Source organism: Rhagoletis zephyria, unplaced genomic scaffold, assembly GCF_001687245.7.
Source record: "Rhagoletis zephyria isolate East Lansing unplaced genomic scaffold, Rhagoletis_zephyria_1.1 Rzeph_scaffold_05421, whole genome shotgun sequence".
Taxonomy (NCBI): domain Eukaryota; kingdom Metazoa; phylum Arthropoda; class Insecta; order Diptera; family Tephritidae; genus Rhagoletis; species Rhagoletis zephyria.
This window is the reverse complement of record NW_016162504.1, coordinates 7,149-21,169: the sequence shown is the minus strand read 5'-3', so window position 1 is coordinate 21,169 and position 14,021 is coordinate 7,149. Positions and strand designations below refer to the sequence as shown.

Below are 14,021 nucleotides of genomic sequence, written 5' to 3'. Positions count from 1 at the left end.
GAATTTTCTTTTCTTTCATTTGTCACTATTTGCTGAAAGGGAAATTGTAATCCGATTTTGGGAAAAAGTTTCCACTACTTGGTCGACTAANATATACGCACTTATGAATGTATCTCCATTGGATTATTCGCATGAATTTTCATTTCTTTCATTTGTCACTATTTGCTGAAAGGGAAATTGTAATCCGATTTTGGGAAAAAGTTTCCACTACTTGGTCGACTAATCATTTTCATACACGCGTCCATACATAACCAATTACACTCATACAATTACATTAAATGTTTAGTTGAGTTTGGGAAGCTTGTCAGCTTTAATTTGCACAAATAGTAACTTTTTGTTTTAAGTCTGGGCTTACGATCGCAGCTTTTTAAAGCTCAGACAACTTGAATTAAGTCAAGTTCTATTTACGTACTTACATATGTATATGCGCGGTTACTTATCTTTGCTCCACGCAGAGAATTGGCTTTAAACGTGTTTTGTTTGACCAGAAATTTAAGCTGTTAGCTTATTTTGTATAGAAGTCGTGTCCAACATAATTATATTGGCGTATGGAAAGCTTTCTAAACATGTATGTAAATATATTGAACGAAAGTCATTGACATTTAGTATCACGAAAATCTATCAGCTTCAGCCAAACTGAAAAAGGCTGGATCTTGCATTTTACACTACAACGTTCAAAAATGTATATTGGCAAATACATACATACATACATACATACGTATGTAATAGCATGTATTAAAAATTATCAAAATTGTAAGCATATTTGCCTGCCACAAACGAGCCAATGCAATAATTAGTTACTTTCCATCATTCCTCATCGCCCGCAGAGATAAACGGTGCATACCAACTAAACAATTTTAAGTTAATTCGCAGATATTCGCAATTAAACGACTGTCAAAATTAGGCGCCAACATAAGTAATAAGCTAATTTGGTTTTATTTGACCTGTACATCATTTTTCTAGATCACGTCATTTCCGCATTTAATTTTTTATGAAAAAAGTATCAAATTTTAACAGGGAAAAACTAAAAAAAATACAGAGTTTTAGAAAATTTTGTTCATTTCCTTTAAAGCCTGTTCCTTTGCAAAAAGCTACTAAGGGTAAAAATCGGTGGATAAATAAACAATAATAAAAAATAAATGAAAATGTGCAATAATCTATTTGTATGAAATTGACATAATTTTTTTTCTCTATGGATAACTTTTCGAGGTATTTGCAATTTACCATTATTCAGCTTAAAAAAAATGAGTGTACGTGACGTATGAGTAACACTCATTTCTGCTCATCTTTCATAAAAAAAATCCTTCCGCATTTTCATTTGAGCAATTTATGCATTGGATACAAAAAAAAAATAACTCGATTTTCGGAATCAGAGCGATTCTAAAGACAAATTGGGTAGTGGCATCTGGCGAACAAAAACAAAATACAAATTTTTAATCCAGTGTTATCATGTAAAAAATTAGAATTACCATTAATTTCTTCATGAGCCAATGACCGCATCTAAACCAAACTAGTATTGGACCACACTTGGGGTACCGTCTTTCCTTTAAAAAATTATAGAAATCGATTAACGTGGTCCAAAGTTGTGCGGTAACACACATAAAGAAATATTTCGACGAATTGATAGCCTCCTCTTTTTTTTTGAAGTCAGTTAAAAACGGAATACAGATCCATCATCTACGGCCCAAAATTAAGTTTGCGTATCTCGGCGTTTTTTGTGTAATTTTAACGTTGTGGTTTTGAGTGTCACTTCTTTCTCTCGTCAGAAAAAAACACTAAAGCTTTCTTCTTGCATATATGTATTTCAATCAATGGAGTTCCAGAAACAACAATTTTAGCCTTAAAACGATTGTTTGGGCAAATAAGTAAAGAAACTACTCATTGGTTCATTGCCGCCGAAAAAAATCATAATTGTTTTTTTTTTTATAATTTTGGAAAGTTTTCAAATAGAATGTTCATATAAGAGGCAATGGAGGTTGGCATCAAATACAACACATCTGTGAAGTTTCAAGAGTGTGCCATATAAAAAAATGCAAATGTGCAAATATAAAAAAATGCCAGCATGCAGAATATCTGTCGCAGCCATTTTGTAATTTTTTAAATTTTACGTTTTTTGTAAATTCTACACTTTTTTTATGAAAAATTTAACAACTCGTGAAATGTGTTCATATACAATATTTCTACCGATTCTATAGCAATTTGTTTTTTAGATATCAATTTCCCCCAAGAAACTCTATATTACCTAATAGTCCCAAGATCACAGAGCCTACACGGTTAGTGACGTCATAAATTGAAGCTTAAGGGTAAGGTAAAGTGTTACAATAGCCGAGATCAAACATTTTTTTTACATTTCCAATTTGTTAAACTTATTTTTGTTACGGGAAAGTACCCGGGTCGCGTGGACCGATTTTTGATCGAACTTTCGGTCCGACCTCCAAATTAATAGAATGGCTTTACCGCACTATAGTCCGTCCAGTAGTAGAGTATGTATTCAGAGGCGGATAGCTAAAAACGTTGCAAAAACAGCCGTTTGATGTCCTAACAAACTCCAAAATTTGGCTCAAATCTCGGTTACAGGTTCCATGTCAAGGTGTTCAACCGCGTGTTGTATGGGCTACAACAACCCCATCCAGATCGGTTAGTCTCTCAATTGTTGTCGTCAAGCTCAACCAGCGGGTGACCCAAGAAGCAATAGGGTCTGTCCATATGGACGGAGGCTTTAGTTGAGTAGGGTTCAGTGGGCAAGCAAAGAGATTTCACAAGTCATGGAGTGCTTCTCCGCATGCAGGAGCTCGTTGGGCACATCTGCGTTTACTCTGCTCAGGTACGATTTTATCCTACTGCAATAGCCAGAGCGAAGGTGGGATATTTTGGTGCGAGTCTCCTGAGGCAGACGAAGCTCTTCTCGTCCACGTGTGATGGTTGTGAGCCCAAAACGACATTCACAAGCCGAGAGTCTATGTATATAACTCGAGACTGACTCCCTGTGAATGCCGTTCAGGGCCTCTTTGTATGCTGTTTGGTCCAAAGATTGCTAAATGAACCTCTGGACTTCGTCCGTTAGTTCGTATAGATGCCTTCTGATGTACCGTGGCGAGGGTTGTTCCGCAAGCAAATGTCTGTTCGGATGCCCACGGCGGTGACACCCTACTAAGAATTGCAAAACCCCGTTTACGTCGGCGAAATCTCTCAAAAGTTCATCCACAGTCGATGCCGTTGTTGTCAGAAATTCGTTGTTTGTGCCATCAGGGTAAGAACCTAACATAGGGATACAAAAGATCTTCTAGGTCGCGGTGTCCATAGTGTCTGTTGCACCTATAAAATTCACATTACTTAAATTTGTTTTTCTACTGAATAATTATAATAATTATTAATTAAGTTTTGCTACGTATCATGCGATGATAATATTTTTTATAAACTGTACTTTGAGCTCACGCAAGTTTGACTCATTAACTCAGCACTAATGCACAACTCCAGTAACATTCTTTTATTATTTTTCTTCTTCACAGCTCCTTCTAGTCATTGTGCCGATCTTCTTCTGCATTTCACGAGTTGTTTCTTTGAGCTACGCTCTGGGCGATCGTGTCAGTGATGACGCCAACAGCAATACTTTTCTGATGGCACAACGACAACTAAAGCAACAACAATTGCAACGCAACTCACAGGAGCAGAGGCATTTCGGCGAGCTTAAACCAAACATAAAAGGTTCAAATAAATATTACAATGAAAATGAGGAAGCAGAGGCTTCGCATAATTCGAATAACAATAACAACAATATCGATTACAACGCGTACTTGCAACAGCAGCGGCAACAACGGCTACAAAATGGGCTTCTGAGCGTGGCTGAACCTCAGTTTAGAAATGGATTAACGAAAGCGAACCGCAGGCGTGAAACAGCTTTGATGGAAATACAGCAAAAACAAGATGGTGATGAAGCGGCAGTGGAAAGAGAAAATAACAGCGATCTTAATGAAATTTTTGGCAGCTTTCAGCATGAAAAGTACACAACCAAAAGCGCTAAGAACAAGGATAGCGATGGAGCTGAACTTCGTGAAACCAATGAAATTGAAAGGTAAGTGGGCAAGTGATTTTTCATAACAAAGATATATGTATATACATTGTATATTTTGATAACTTTACCTTAATAATATTTCAGTGCGATTAACTACCATCAACCGGAGCTTATGCGTCGGTCGACACCACCTTCATCGTCTGATATTGCGGATGAGGAAGAGCTGAATTTAGAACTGCCGTATGGCATACAAAATGTGCGCAAGCGCCAGGTGCGCCATAATGCAGACCATATTAAACCGGTGCGTAGAGTGAAAGCTTGGAAGCTTAAAAAATAAAAGTAAATAAAAAATACTTTTAATAAACATTTTAAACTTTACGTAGATCGCTTACCAGTCCCTGTGTCCCACAAAACGCATCGCCATACCACTAGAAACATCCGGTTATGAATATCGTCCCAGTCAATATATCGAAGTTAGTTGCGCTCATCATACGCCGGCGCACAGTTATGAGTTCAGAAGGAATCGGGTATGCATAGAGAAATTTTAATGAATTACCAATCATGAAAAAAGTTTAACTGTATTACTCCTTTTCACAGATTTGTTCTGAAGCTGGCTTCTCTTGCATCCAACTAAATCGTACCATACACCTGATACGACGTAAAAAAGCAACCACGGACGAATGTTGGGAATCGGAAATACGCATCGTACCTTCGGGTTGTGAGTGCATGTGGCCGAAGCATGACAATGGCGATATTGCTGCCTATCATAAGACGCCAAAGCGTTTTGGTGGATATGCCAATGTACAGGCAAATGCCGATTACGAGCAAGGTGAAGGCTATCGACAGATTCGACCTCAACAAGTTGAGCTATTCGGCATAAATGGTTTACATCGTGACGAGGAAAACGACGGAGTTGGTTTTGAAGCCTTCGAATACAATTAGGCGAACAAAATTTTGGTTGAATATTGGTTTTACTTGATTTTCGTGTTGATCTAAAGTATATTTTTGGCTGGCAATGCAGGCAGGAAGTGCATTAAAAAGATTAAAAAATATTTTTTCTTTTCCAAAAATTTACAAAAAAAATATATACATACCTGCATACATATTTATATACTACAAATAAGAACTTTAAAATTACATGCAACTAGCTCATAAGTAGAAAATGTGCCTCATTTATTTTAATTTATTAGTAAATGTCTAATCTGAAGAGGCTTCTAAATACATACACACATTCGTAACATATACATACATAAATGCATAATATATGTAACTAAGTTCGCAATAAAAGGAAAACTTAAAAATCCGATTAACTTTTTTCCAGATGTTTTTATGTATTTATTTATTTATTCAGATTAGGTTAGGTTATTTTGATTGATCCGTTTTGGGAAAAATGTCCCTTTGGACTTCAGTAATTTTGAATGAGGACGTTTTACTATATTCAGAACAAGTTGAGTGAAAATTTTTAAGGAATAATAATTTTAGAGGAAAATAATTTTTTTGGAAAAATGTTTTTGTGCTCCTGTGCTTTCTAGGAAAAAATAACTTTTTGCGGAAAAATTATTTTTTTTTATAAATAAAGGCAAAATTTTAAGAAATTATAATTTTAAAGGAAATTAATTTTTGGGAAAATTGTTTTTGCAATCCAGTACTTTCTAGGGAAAGTAACTTTTCAGAGAATTTTTTTATAAATAAAGTTATTTTTTTTTTATAAATAAATGCAAAATTTTAAGAGATAACTTTAGAGGAAAATAATTTTTTGGGAAAAATGTTTTGCGCTCCAGTACTTTCTAGGGAAAGTAACTTTTCAGGGATTTTTTTTTTATAAATCAATGCAAAATTTTAAGAAATAATAATTTTATAGGATAATATTTTTTGGGAGAATGTTTTTTGGGCTCCAGTAATTTAAGAAGTTCTAGTAGATTTTGAGCAATGTGGGCATAGAAATCTTAACGACTACTCATTTTAGATATAAATAATTGTTTGAGAAAAATACGTTTTGCTCTCCGGTAGTTTTAGGCAAAAATAATTTTTCAGGAATAATAATTTTTTTTTTTTAATAAATACGTATAACAAAAAAATTTCTACGAAAAAATTTATTGCATAGAGAAAATTATACATATATTTTTAACGAAATATGATAAAATTTACCAGACATTAAACATTTTTTGAAATAGATTTGGAAATCAAGTTTAAGGAAATTGATTTGTAAAAAAATATTTAGGATTTTTTTTTGGAAAAGTACTTCTTTTTAATTGGGGTTTTTACTCAAAATTGTAAAAAATAAAATAATTTGCCTTATAGGCGGTGTATGCCGCCTATTATAATTTTTAAGGGCGAAATTAGAAATACATATCGTCGCCTGGGTAAAAGATTGTCGTAAGCGCAATTTTGACGATTTTTAGTTATAGATGCAGTTATATATTTTGAAATAAGATCTTTCGATTGGGGTTATGTGTTTTTAGATATCTCCTTTAGTTTCCGAGATATTGACTAAAATTTTTTCGATAATTTGGTAAATATTTAGTTAGTGATGCAGTCATATTAAACTAATCAATACCTTAAAAACGGCGTTCTCCATTTTTGGATAGCTCCTTTAGTATTCGAGATATTGAGTATAAAGTGTCATTAATTTAGTAGAAATTTTGATCACATTTTGTCGTATTTCATACAATGTGGCTGCCAAATTGTAGACAAATGACGCTTACGACAAAATTTTACTTAATAAAATCCTTCATAAACTCAAAACTAATTAACAATAAAATTTAAAATTAAATAATTTAAGAATTTTGTGAACTAGTAACATTTTCAGAGACTTTGGAGAAATTCTATCCTCGCGTTGTTGAGAAATTGCATTCCAAACTTCAATCGCGATTTCCCGCAACCTGCCGAAATCAACATACGACAATCTTTTACCCAGGCGACGATAGGTAGGTGCAGTAATAAAGCAAAAAATATGCCTGGGAAAGCAAAAAATATGCCACGGCAAACGTATAAACCACTATGACTTGAGGACCAGCTGATTGATGACCTCGTGAAGACAAAGGTTAACATCACCGAGAGACTCCGGTGCCGAATGCTGTCGTTGACCCGATGGATAGAAACCACCGTCGGAAAATTCAACCTCCACGACGAAACGTCCAACAACAGACTGAGGCTGATCGACTTCGCCGGGAATCGAAACATGGTAGGGTGCAGTACTAGGTTCCAGCATAAAATGATTCATTAAGCTACATGACTGTCCCCACATCGAAAAAGAATAACCTAAATACATATACCATGTTGTGATAGACGGAAGTCAGGCTTCCAGTGTTTTAGACATACGTAAACTCCGAGGGACAAACATCGACTCTGACCAGTTTCTTGTTTCAGCAACATACGCATCCGCCTCTTAGCAGCAAAAAATGTGCGTCCAACAATGCAAGGAAAACTCAGCGTTGAAAAGCTGTAATCACAACAGACGGTCAATTTATTCGGCACTCGACTCTGATACCTGCTCTCTGAGAGTAATCTCCAACAAACGGACATACGTGATCAGTGCAACCACACTTCCCGGCCATAACGTACCGCCGCCGAAGAAATAGTCGGAATTCAGCGAACCCAAAAGAACAACTGGTACGACAAGGAATGTCACGAAGCTGCAGGAAAAAATATTCCGCCTTCAGGGCCACACTGCGATCGGGCGCTACACGAGCCATGTGGGACTATTATAGCGACTGAAGAGAGAAGCGAGACGAATTTGCCGCATTAAAAAGAGAAAGACCGAAATACGTGGGTGCGAAAAGCTTAAAATGCTGGCGGCTTACGAAAGGTTTCAAGACCACGGCGAACTCCTGTGAGAATAACAGTGACGACCTAGTTACCGATGTCTAGAATGCATTTAAATTATGCGGAATATTTTTCCAATCTATTGAATGTCAGCAACCCTGAAAGTAGTGGAGAAGACGAACTTGAGCACCTAGGCGATTGCGATGGAGTCGATGACCCACCGCCTGACTATGACGAGGTCCGAACAGCGATTACAGCAAATAAGGCAGCCCGGAGCGGATATGATGCATGCATGACCTCTTATGCAGAATATGGTCAAATGAAAACATCCCTGACGACTGGAATTTAAGTGTGATCTGCCCAATCCACAAGAAGGGCAACTCCACATACGCGCCAACTACCGCGGGATCAGCCTTCTAAGCATAGGTTATAAGGTCTTATCGAGCGTAATGTGTGAAAGACTGAAGCCCACCGTCGACGAGCTGATTAGGCCTTATGAGCGTGTCTTTAGATCTGGCAAATCCACCATAGATCAGATACTCACAATACGCCAAATCTTGGAAAAGACTCGCAAAAATTAGGGTATATTTGTAGATTTCAAAACCGGGCCGCCAACACGAGAATAAGTTATCTTTATGCTGCGATGTCTGACTTTGGCATCCCGTGAATCTGACACAGTTGTGTTGAATGACGTTAATCAATACCACCGGCTCTGTCAGACTTTGGAAGTCCTCTTCGAGCCGTTTGATGCCGAACGAGGTTTCAGAGGAAGTACTTCCCTTTCGTGTGATTTCTTTAATAAGATGTTGGATAAGATCTTAAGAGCCGCATAACCGAACCGCTCAGGCACAATACTCTACAAGAGCGGACAATTGCTGGCGTACTCCGACGACAATGACATTATCGGTAAGTCGCCTAACTCTCTGATAAAATTTTTGGGCGTTCTTCCTGTAGACCAGCACCTCAAGCTCTTCGCACTCACGTATTTCGGCCTCCCTCTTCTTATTGCGGCAAATACGTCTCGTTTATTTTTTCAGTTCCGTATAACTATCCCTCATGGCTCGCGTTGCGCCCGATCGCAGCGTGGCCCTATAGGCGGCGTCTTTTTTCTCTACGGCTTCTTGACATTCCTCATCGTACCAGTTGTTCCTTAGGGCGCGCTGAAATCCAACTACTTCTTCGACAGCGGTACTAAATATTACCATGTTTCGAGCTCCGGTGAAGTAGGTCAGCCTCAGTCCGTTATCAGACGTTTCGTCGTGGAAGCTGAATTTTCCGACAGCGGCGCCAAAGATCCCTTCCTTGCCCATCTTGGCATTAAAATCGCCGTGCACAATTTTGATATCGTGTCGCTCATATGTACGCTCCAAGCGCTCCTAGAAGTGATCCTTGGACGCATCGTCCTTCTCTTCCGTCGGGACATGGGTGCAGATGAGCGAGATGTTGAATCTCGATTTGATGCTGAATGTGGCTAGACGTTCGGTCCACCGGGGTGAACGCCCGTACTCGGCAACGGAAGTATCTCTCCTACCACGAATCCAACAGCGAATTTCCGCTCTTGGCGATGATGTCAGCCTTTGTCTTTGGCAGCGACACCTTCCCCATTAAGGGTCCGGATATTCCAGGTGCATCATAGTCCTTTATACGTTTTCCGTGGTAGTTGTCAAAAAAAAGGTCTCATCCGAGACTTTCTGAACTTTTTCATTGGGCGGGGTTTTAACGTGGCGGGACCCAAACCAGCGCACGGGAAGTTTTACGCCTTCTCAGTTTAGCTCGCTCCCAAAGGTGTTTGTTTGCTACCCAGAGGATACGTGGATATAAAAATCCGGACGTTTTGAACTGCGATTTGAACCGTACTCACAAGAATCACTTCTGGCCACTCCCAGGTGAATGGCAGTCAAAAGCTTTCTACTTCTACGCACAGAACCATCCACCGCCCACCTGGTCTTAACAAATAACAACATTATATCCAACGCAGCTGAGGGATGAGCTACTTTTAGATTTAGTTCCAAAATTGACGGCATAACCGGGGTTTATATGGTGGACTAGCATTGTAGTCGCGAAATATTTTTAATCTCGAGTCGTTCTGGAAGTGGTGCCTATCTTTACGCTTGTTACATTGTATGCACGTTAGCGCAACATGGAAACGGGCCAGACAAAACAACAGCATCGTTCCAACCTGAGATCTTTCTATTTCCACATCTGCAGCTGAGAAATTTGTCGACTGTGGTATCCGGTTCTCTTTAAATGACTTTTTGTCATTTTGTAAGGCCTGTGCCAGCTGTAACCAAGGTGATGATCTGGCGGCTGTCTCAGGAAAACTAATGGATAAAAGGGCAATAAATGGCATGCATTTCTATGGCGAATTAAAACTTACTTGGTAGATTTATATTAGGTCTTATATTAGGCAAAATTAAGAGATTAAAGTAAACACAATAGCGACACAATTCGAAATTCAAAAAATAAAAACTGTTACTACTGTTAACGAGTCTAATCTATTTTCATCTCTTACTAAAGTAAGCAGTAAGGATTGCTAAAGTAAGTACAAAAGATAAGACATGGATTCGACAAGGGTAAGAGACATGAGCCACTTAACAGTAGTAACAGTTTTTATTTTTTGAATGTTGAATTGTGTCGTTGAATAACAGGACCATCGATATGTATATACAAATTATCAAAACAATTTTCTGTAATTCACAAGTGTTCATAACATTTAACTTTCGCAAAATCTTACACTTATTAAATAATTTTAAGTGTGTGATGTTTATTTTTTTTAGTTAGTGAAACTAGGCAATTTACTTAAATTATTAACAATTTTCATTAAGGTATGGTAGCAATATGTCAGCCTATTACAAAAATTTCGGAAGGAAATGTTTAAAGTTGCAAAACTGGGATAAGTTGTGCTTTTTTTTAGGAATATTCGTACGTCAAGAGAAATATAGTATGAAGCCAATAGATATTGAAAAGATATATACATACTTAAAAAATAAATGCATTAAGGCCGAATGTTAAAGCACTTTCATCGGTTTATCCTTCGCCTGCTCTATAACTTCCAACACTTTTGTGCTCAAATCTTCCAATACTAAGGCTTGTGTTTGAGTTGCATCGATTTTATGCCAGAAATGTTGCTGATTTTCACAAATCCGGTCGAAAACGCTGGCCACCTTTAATTGGAAATCTTTTTTCTCATATCTACAAGAAAATGGTAATTAAAAAAGAAACATTTGAGACCATGATTATTGATTCACGCTTGAGGCATTGCCAAAATAAAGAAACGAAATAATCCAACCTTTCCTCACCAAACTCTCCACGTTGCATTAATTGTTCAATCGGCGCTTTGAGATAAAAAACTGCATCTGGGCGTATAAGTCCTTTTTCTGGTGCCATGCACCAATCGAAATCCAAGCCTTAAATATGTAAAGCAATATTATAAACTCAACTAGTAAGTATGATAAAAGAATATATTCATTTACTAACCTTTTGCCACACTATACGCTACACCAGAATAAGAGTATCTATCTACCACCAAGGTAGTACCCGCATTGAGCAAATCCTCAATCTCTTTTTTGAATTCCCATCGGTTGGCAGTAAAAAGTAGGTGGATTACCTGATCATTTAACTCTCTGGAATTTTTTAAGTATGCATTTATTGTGCCGCCAATTTCCGACGAGCGATTTGGAAAAACCAAGTGTTTCGCTTGCACGCCGCGATTGCAAAGAAATTCAACTGAAAACCACGATTAATACATTGAAATAACTTTAGAAATTAATAAATAATTAAATCATACATAACAATCGACTTTGCGAGGATTTTCCACTGCGGTCGCAGCCCTCCAAGACAATCAGAGCACCACGCTTTCCCAATTGCATTTTCTGTCGCGTTTGAAGTTTGAGATTTAATATGTCTAAATGCTGGAATGCTGGATCCTGTACTTTAAAATTGAAACTTATTTGATTCTGATGTCTAGAAAACAGCTGCAGTTGAGGATAAATGTGATAAAATTGCGCCAAACCGCACGGAAAATGTAAACAAAAACAAATAACCACAAGACAAAAACAAGAATGAATGTCAGAACAGGGATAGATCACAAAACTTCCACTGGAATGCACTACCGGACGTCACTGGAATACACCATGAAAAAATATAGTAAGGTAGAACCGCTGAGAGTCACTTTTAAAATTCTTGACGTTTCCAAACAATTTTATTTTTAAATTTACTCACACACACATTTTCATTTTCAATCTCAAGCAACAACAATTTCGAACAATTTCATTTCTTTATTATCACATTTATATGATTTTAAAATGTTGGCAAACTTTAAAAAAAATCATGGCCGACAAATTGAGAGAACGGTTATACCTTGCTATCATGATTCAATAATACAAGGTTAGATAATTATTGACAGCTGCGGTTTGACACTCCCTTACAAAAGGTTGCATTTACGAAGGACAGAGAAAGCGCAAGAATGCAATCTCTTGTTGCGAAAATGGTAGTAGAAAAGTACGCAAAGTAGGCAATTATTAGTGAAATTCCTTTTGTAAATTCTAATGTATTTGCAGGAAATCTGGCATTTTAAACGAAATGTTGAACGTAATATTGATATATCTACGTGAATTACGTAATTTATGTGCTATTTAGCCGTATAAAAACTGCAAAATGACTCAAAATTAAAATAAGACTACTATGAGATTGATGTAAACATCCAATGCTTATGTTTTCATCAGTTAAATATGCTTCATATGCATATACAAATAAACATATTGCACAAAAGCTTATACTTTTATTTCACACCAAAGCTACACTGTTTCCATGTAAATTTGCAAAGAAGCAACACGGTGCCACTGCTAAGGGAGCGGTGCGAGAGAGACAACTGTCAGTTTATCGAACCTTGTATTATTGAATCATGGAGATGGGAGATAAGGAACGCTCCTGATGCCTTGCTATGTTTTTATCATGGAATACACTACCGGACGTCACTGGAAAGCACTACCCGAAGTATAGGGTGATAAACACTGGTTTCACCCTGTTACATTAACGTTAACGTTATAAAATGGCTCCTCCACTAAAGGCGGATCTCCATAGAATGCTGCTCCATACAACTTTCTTACGTTTTCAGGCGTTGATAAGTAAATGCTGCCTTACATACTTTTTGTATTCAAGTTTGCATCTTTAAAAATAAGAAACTAAACAGCTGCAAATAGAACATGAGGTCTTCACACCGATCTCGTTGCTTCGTTGGGATGCATTCACAAGAGGCGATTTTTTGACAAGCCATAGACGCCTTTAGTGTGGTGGAGTTTTAACTCCTCGGATTATACATCAGATTTCTAATCCAATTTTTAAAAATGAGGTGGATACTTTCCTGTAGCTGTGATTTTATAACTCCATTTAACATACACTCTTTCTTTCTCGATAGTATAGAGAATTGTTCGTACTTGTTTTTGTATTGGTTCACTGGTATGTGTGCTATGTGATTAAAAGGATTTACTCAGAAGTCTTTCCATGCAGTTAAATTCTAGCAATCGCTACGCAAAATTTCCGTCGCCAAAGTTCTCTAAATAAAGAGTGGAGTATGCAAATTGTAGTCAGCCGAATCTGACAGTATGAGGGGCATTTAATTAGATGTTGCATGCTGTTAGACACGCCTGATGTGTTTTTTTTGATTTTCGGGAATCAAGCACAATGGGGCATATTATTAGTCGAAATAAGGTCGATCCTTATGTTAATTGCAACTTTTTTGACAAAAAATCAATAAAAATTATGTCCCTTATGGCCTTTATCCAAACTCTGCCGGTTTTGGCCCGGTCGGTTTCTATTATAAAGAGCGTGTCAGACGTGGTAATATACTTAGTATACAATATATTTCGAAAAGGCTGTCAAATTGAGAAATATCAGAAAGCAGTTGCACTGGCAGTCAAACCTCGCATGTAAAATGTCTTTCGAAAGAAGTTTTTTTTTTATTTCTGAAAGGCGAATTGCAGATTGCTAATGTAGCACAAGCAAGTTGAAATATGTTTCCGAAATCCCCTTTCACCTTTCAACTTTCAGTGCTGAAACTGATTTCCGAAAATGACAGAAAGGTCTTTCTGGCTGTTCACGCATAAAAATAAAATTCCTTTTTCTTAATTTGATAGCGAATTGCATGAAATAATTTGAAAGAACAATACTGTTGACTGAATTAATGAAATTGTTAGACAAATGTATATCCGGGTTGGGGGCGTGGCACCACTTATTTTTACGAAAC

The 14,021-nt window shown here is 37.2% G+C and overlaps 2 protein-coding genes across 2 annotated transcripts; one reads left to right on the top strand and one right to left on the bottom strand.

Moving 5' to 3' along the window:
- The first annotated feature begins 3,044 nt into the window (after positions 1 to 3,044).
- LOC108372078 (uncharacterized) lies at positions 3,045 to 5,086 on the top strand. The gene is made up of 4 exons (XM_017627720.1): positions 3,045 to 4,072; positions 4,157 to 4,313; positions 4,396 to 4,539; positions 4,610 to 5,086. The coding sequence occupies exons 1-4, from the start codon at positions 3,618 to 3,620 to the stop codon at positions 4,952 to 4,954; spliced, it is 1,101 nt and encodes a 366-aa protein (XP_017483209.1). The 5' UTR covers positions 3,045 to 3,617; the 3' UTR covers positions 4,955 to 5,086.
- A 5,492-nt stretch (positions 5,087 to 10,578) lies between these two features.
- On the bottom strand, positions 10,579 to 11,840 carry LOC108372077 (thymidylate kinase). Its single transcript, XM_017627719.1, has 4 exons — positions 11,565 to 11,840; positions 11,255 to 11,503; positions 11,067 to 11,184; positions 10,579 to 10,969 (listed from the first exon to the last, which is right to left on the bottom strand). Exons 1-4 carry the CDS (start codon positions 11,644 to 11,646, stop codon positions 10,786 to 10,788), a joined length of 633 nt encoding a protein of 210 aa, XP_017483208.1. The 5' UTR covers positions 11,647 to 11,840; the 3' UTR covers positions 10,579 to 10,785.
- Positions 11,841 to 14,021: the final 2,181 nt, after the last annotated feature.

Excerpts from the sequence above, each read along its gene's own strand:
- LOC108372078 (XM_017627720.1), top strand. The coding sequence starts at position 3,618 with ATGGCACAACGACAACTAAAGCAACAACAATTGCAACGCAACTCACAG. Across the intron at positions 4,314-4,395 it reads ATGCAGACCATATTAAACCG|ATCGCTTACCAGTCCCTGTG; the intron begins GTGCGTAGAGTG and ends AACTTTACGTAG. Across the intron at positions 4,540-4,609 it reads ATGAGTTCAGAAGGAATCGG|ATTTGTTCTGAAGCTGGCTT; the intron begins GTATGCATAGAG and ends TCCTTTTCACAG.
- LOC108372077 (XM_017627719.1), bottom strand. The coding sequence starts at position 11,646 with ATGCAATTGGGAAAGCGTGGTGCTCTGATTGTCTTGGAGGGCTGCGAC. Across the intron at positions 11,504-11,564 it reads CTCGCAAAGTCGATTGTTAT|TTGAATTTCTTTGCAATCGC; the intron begins GTATGATTTAAT and ends CGTGGTTTTCAG. Across the intron at positions 11,185-11,254 it reads AGCGTATAGTGTGGCAAAAG|GCTTGGATTTCGATTGGTGC; the intron begins GTTAGTAAATGA and ends TACATATTTAAG.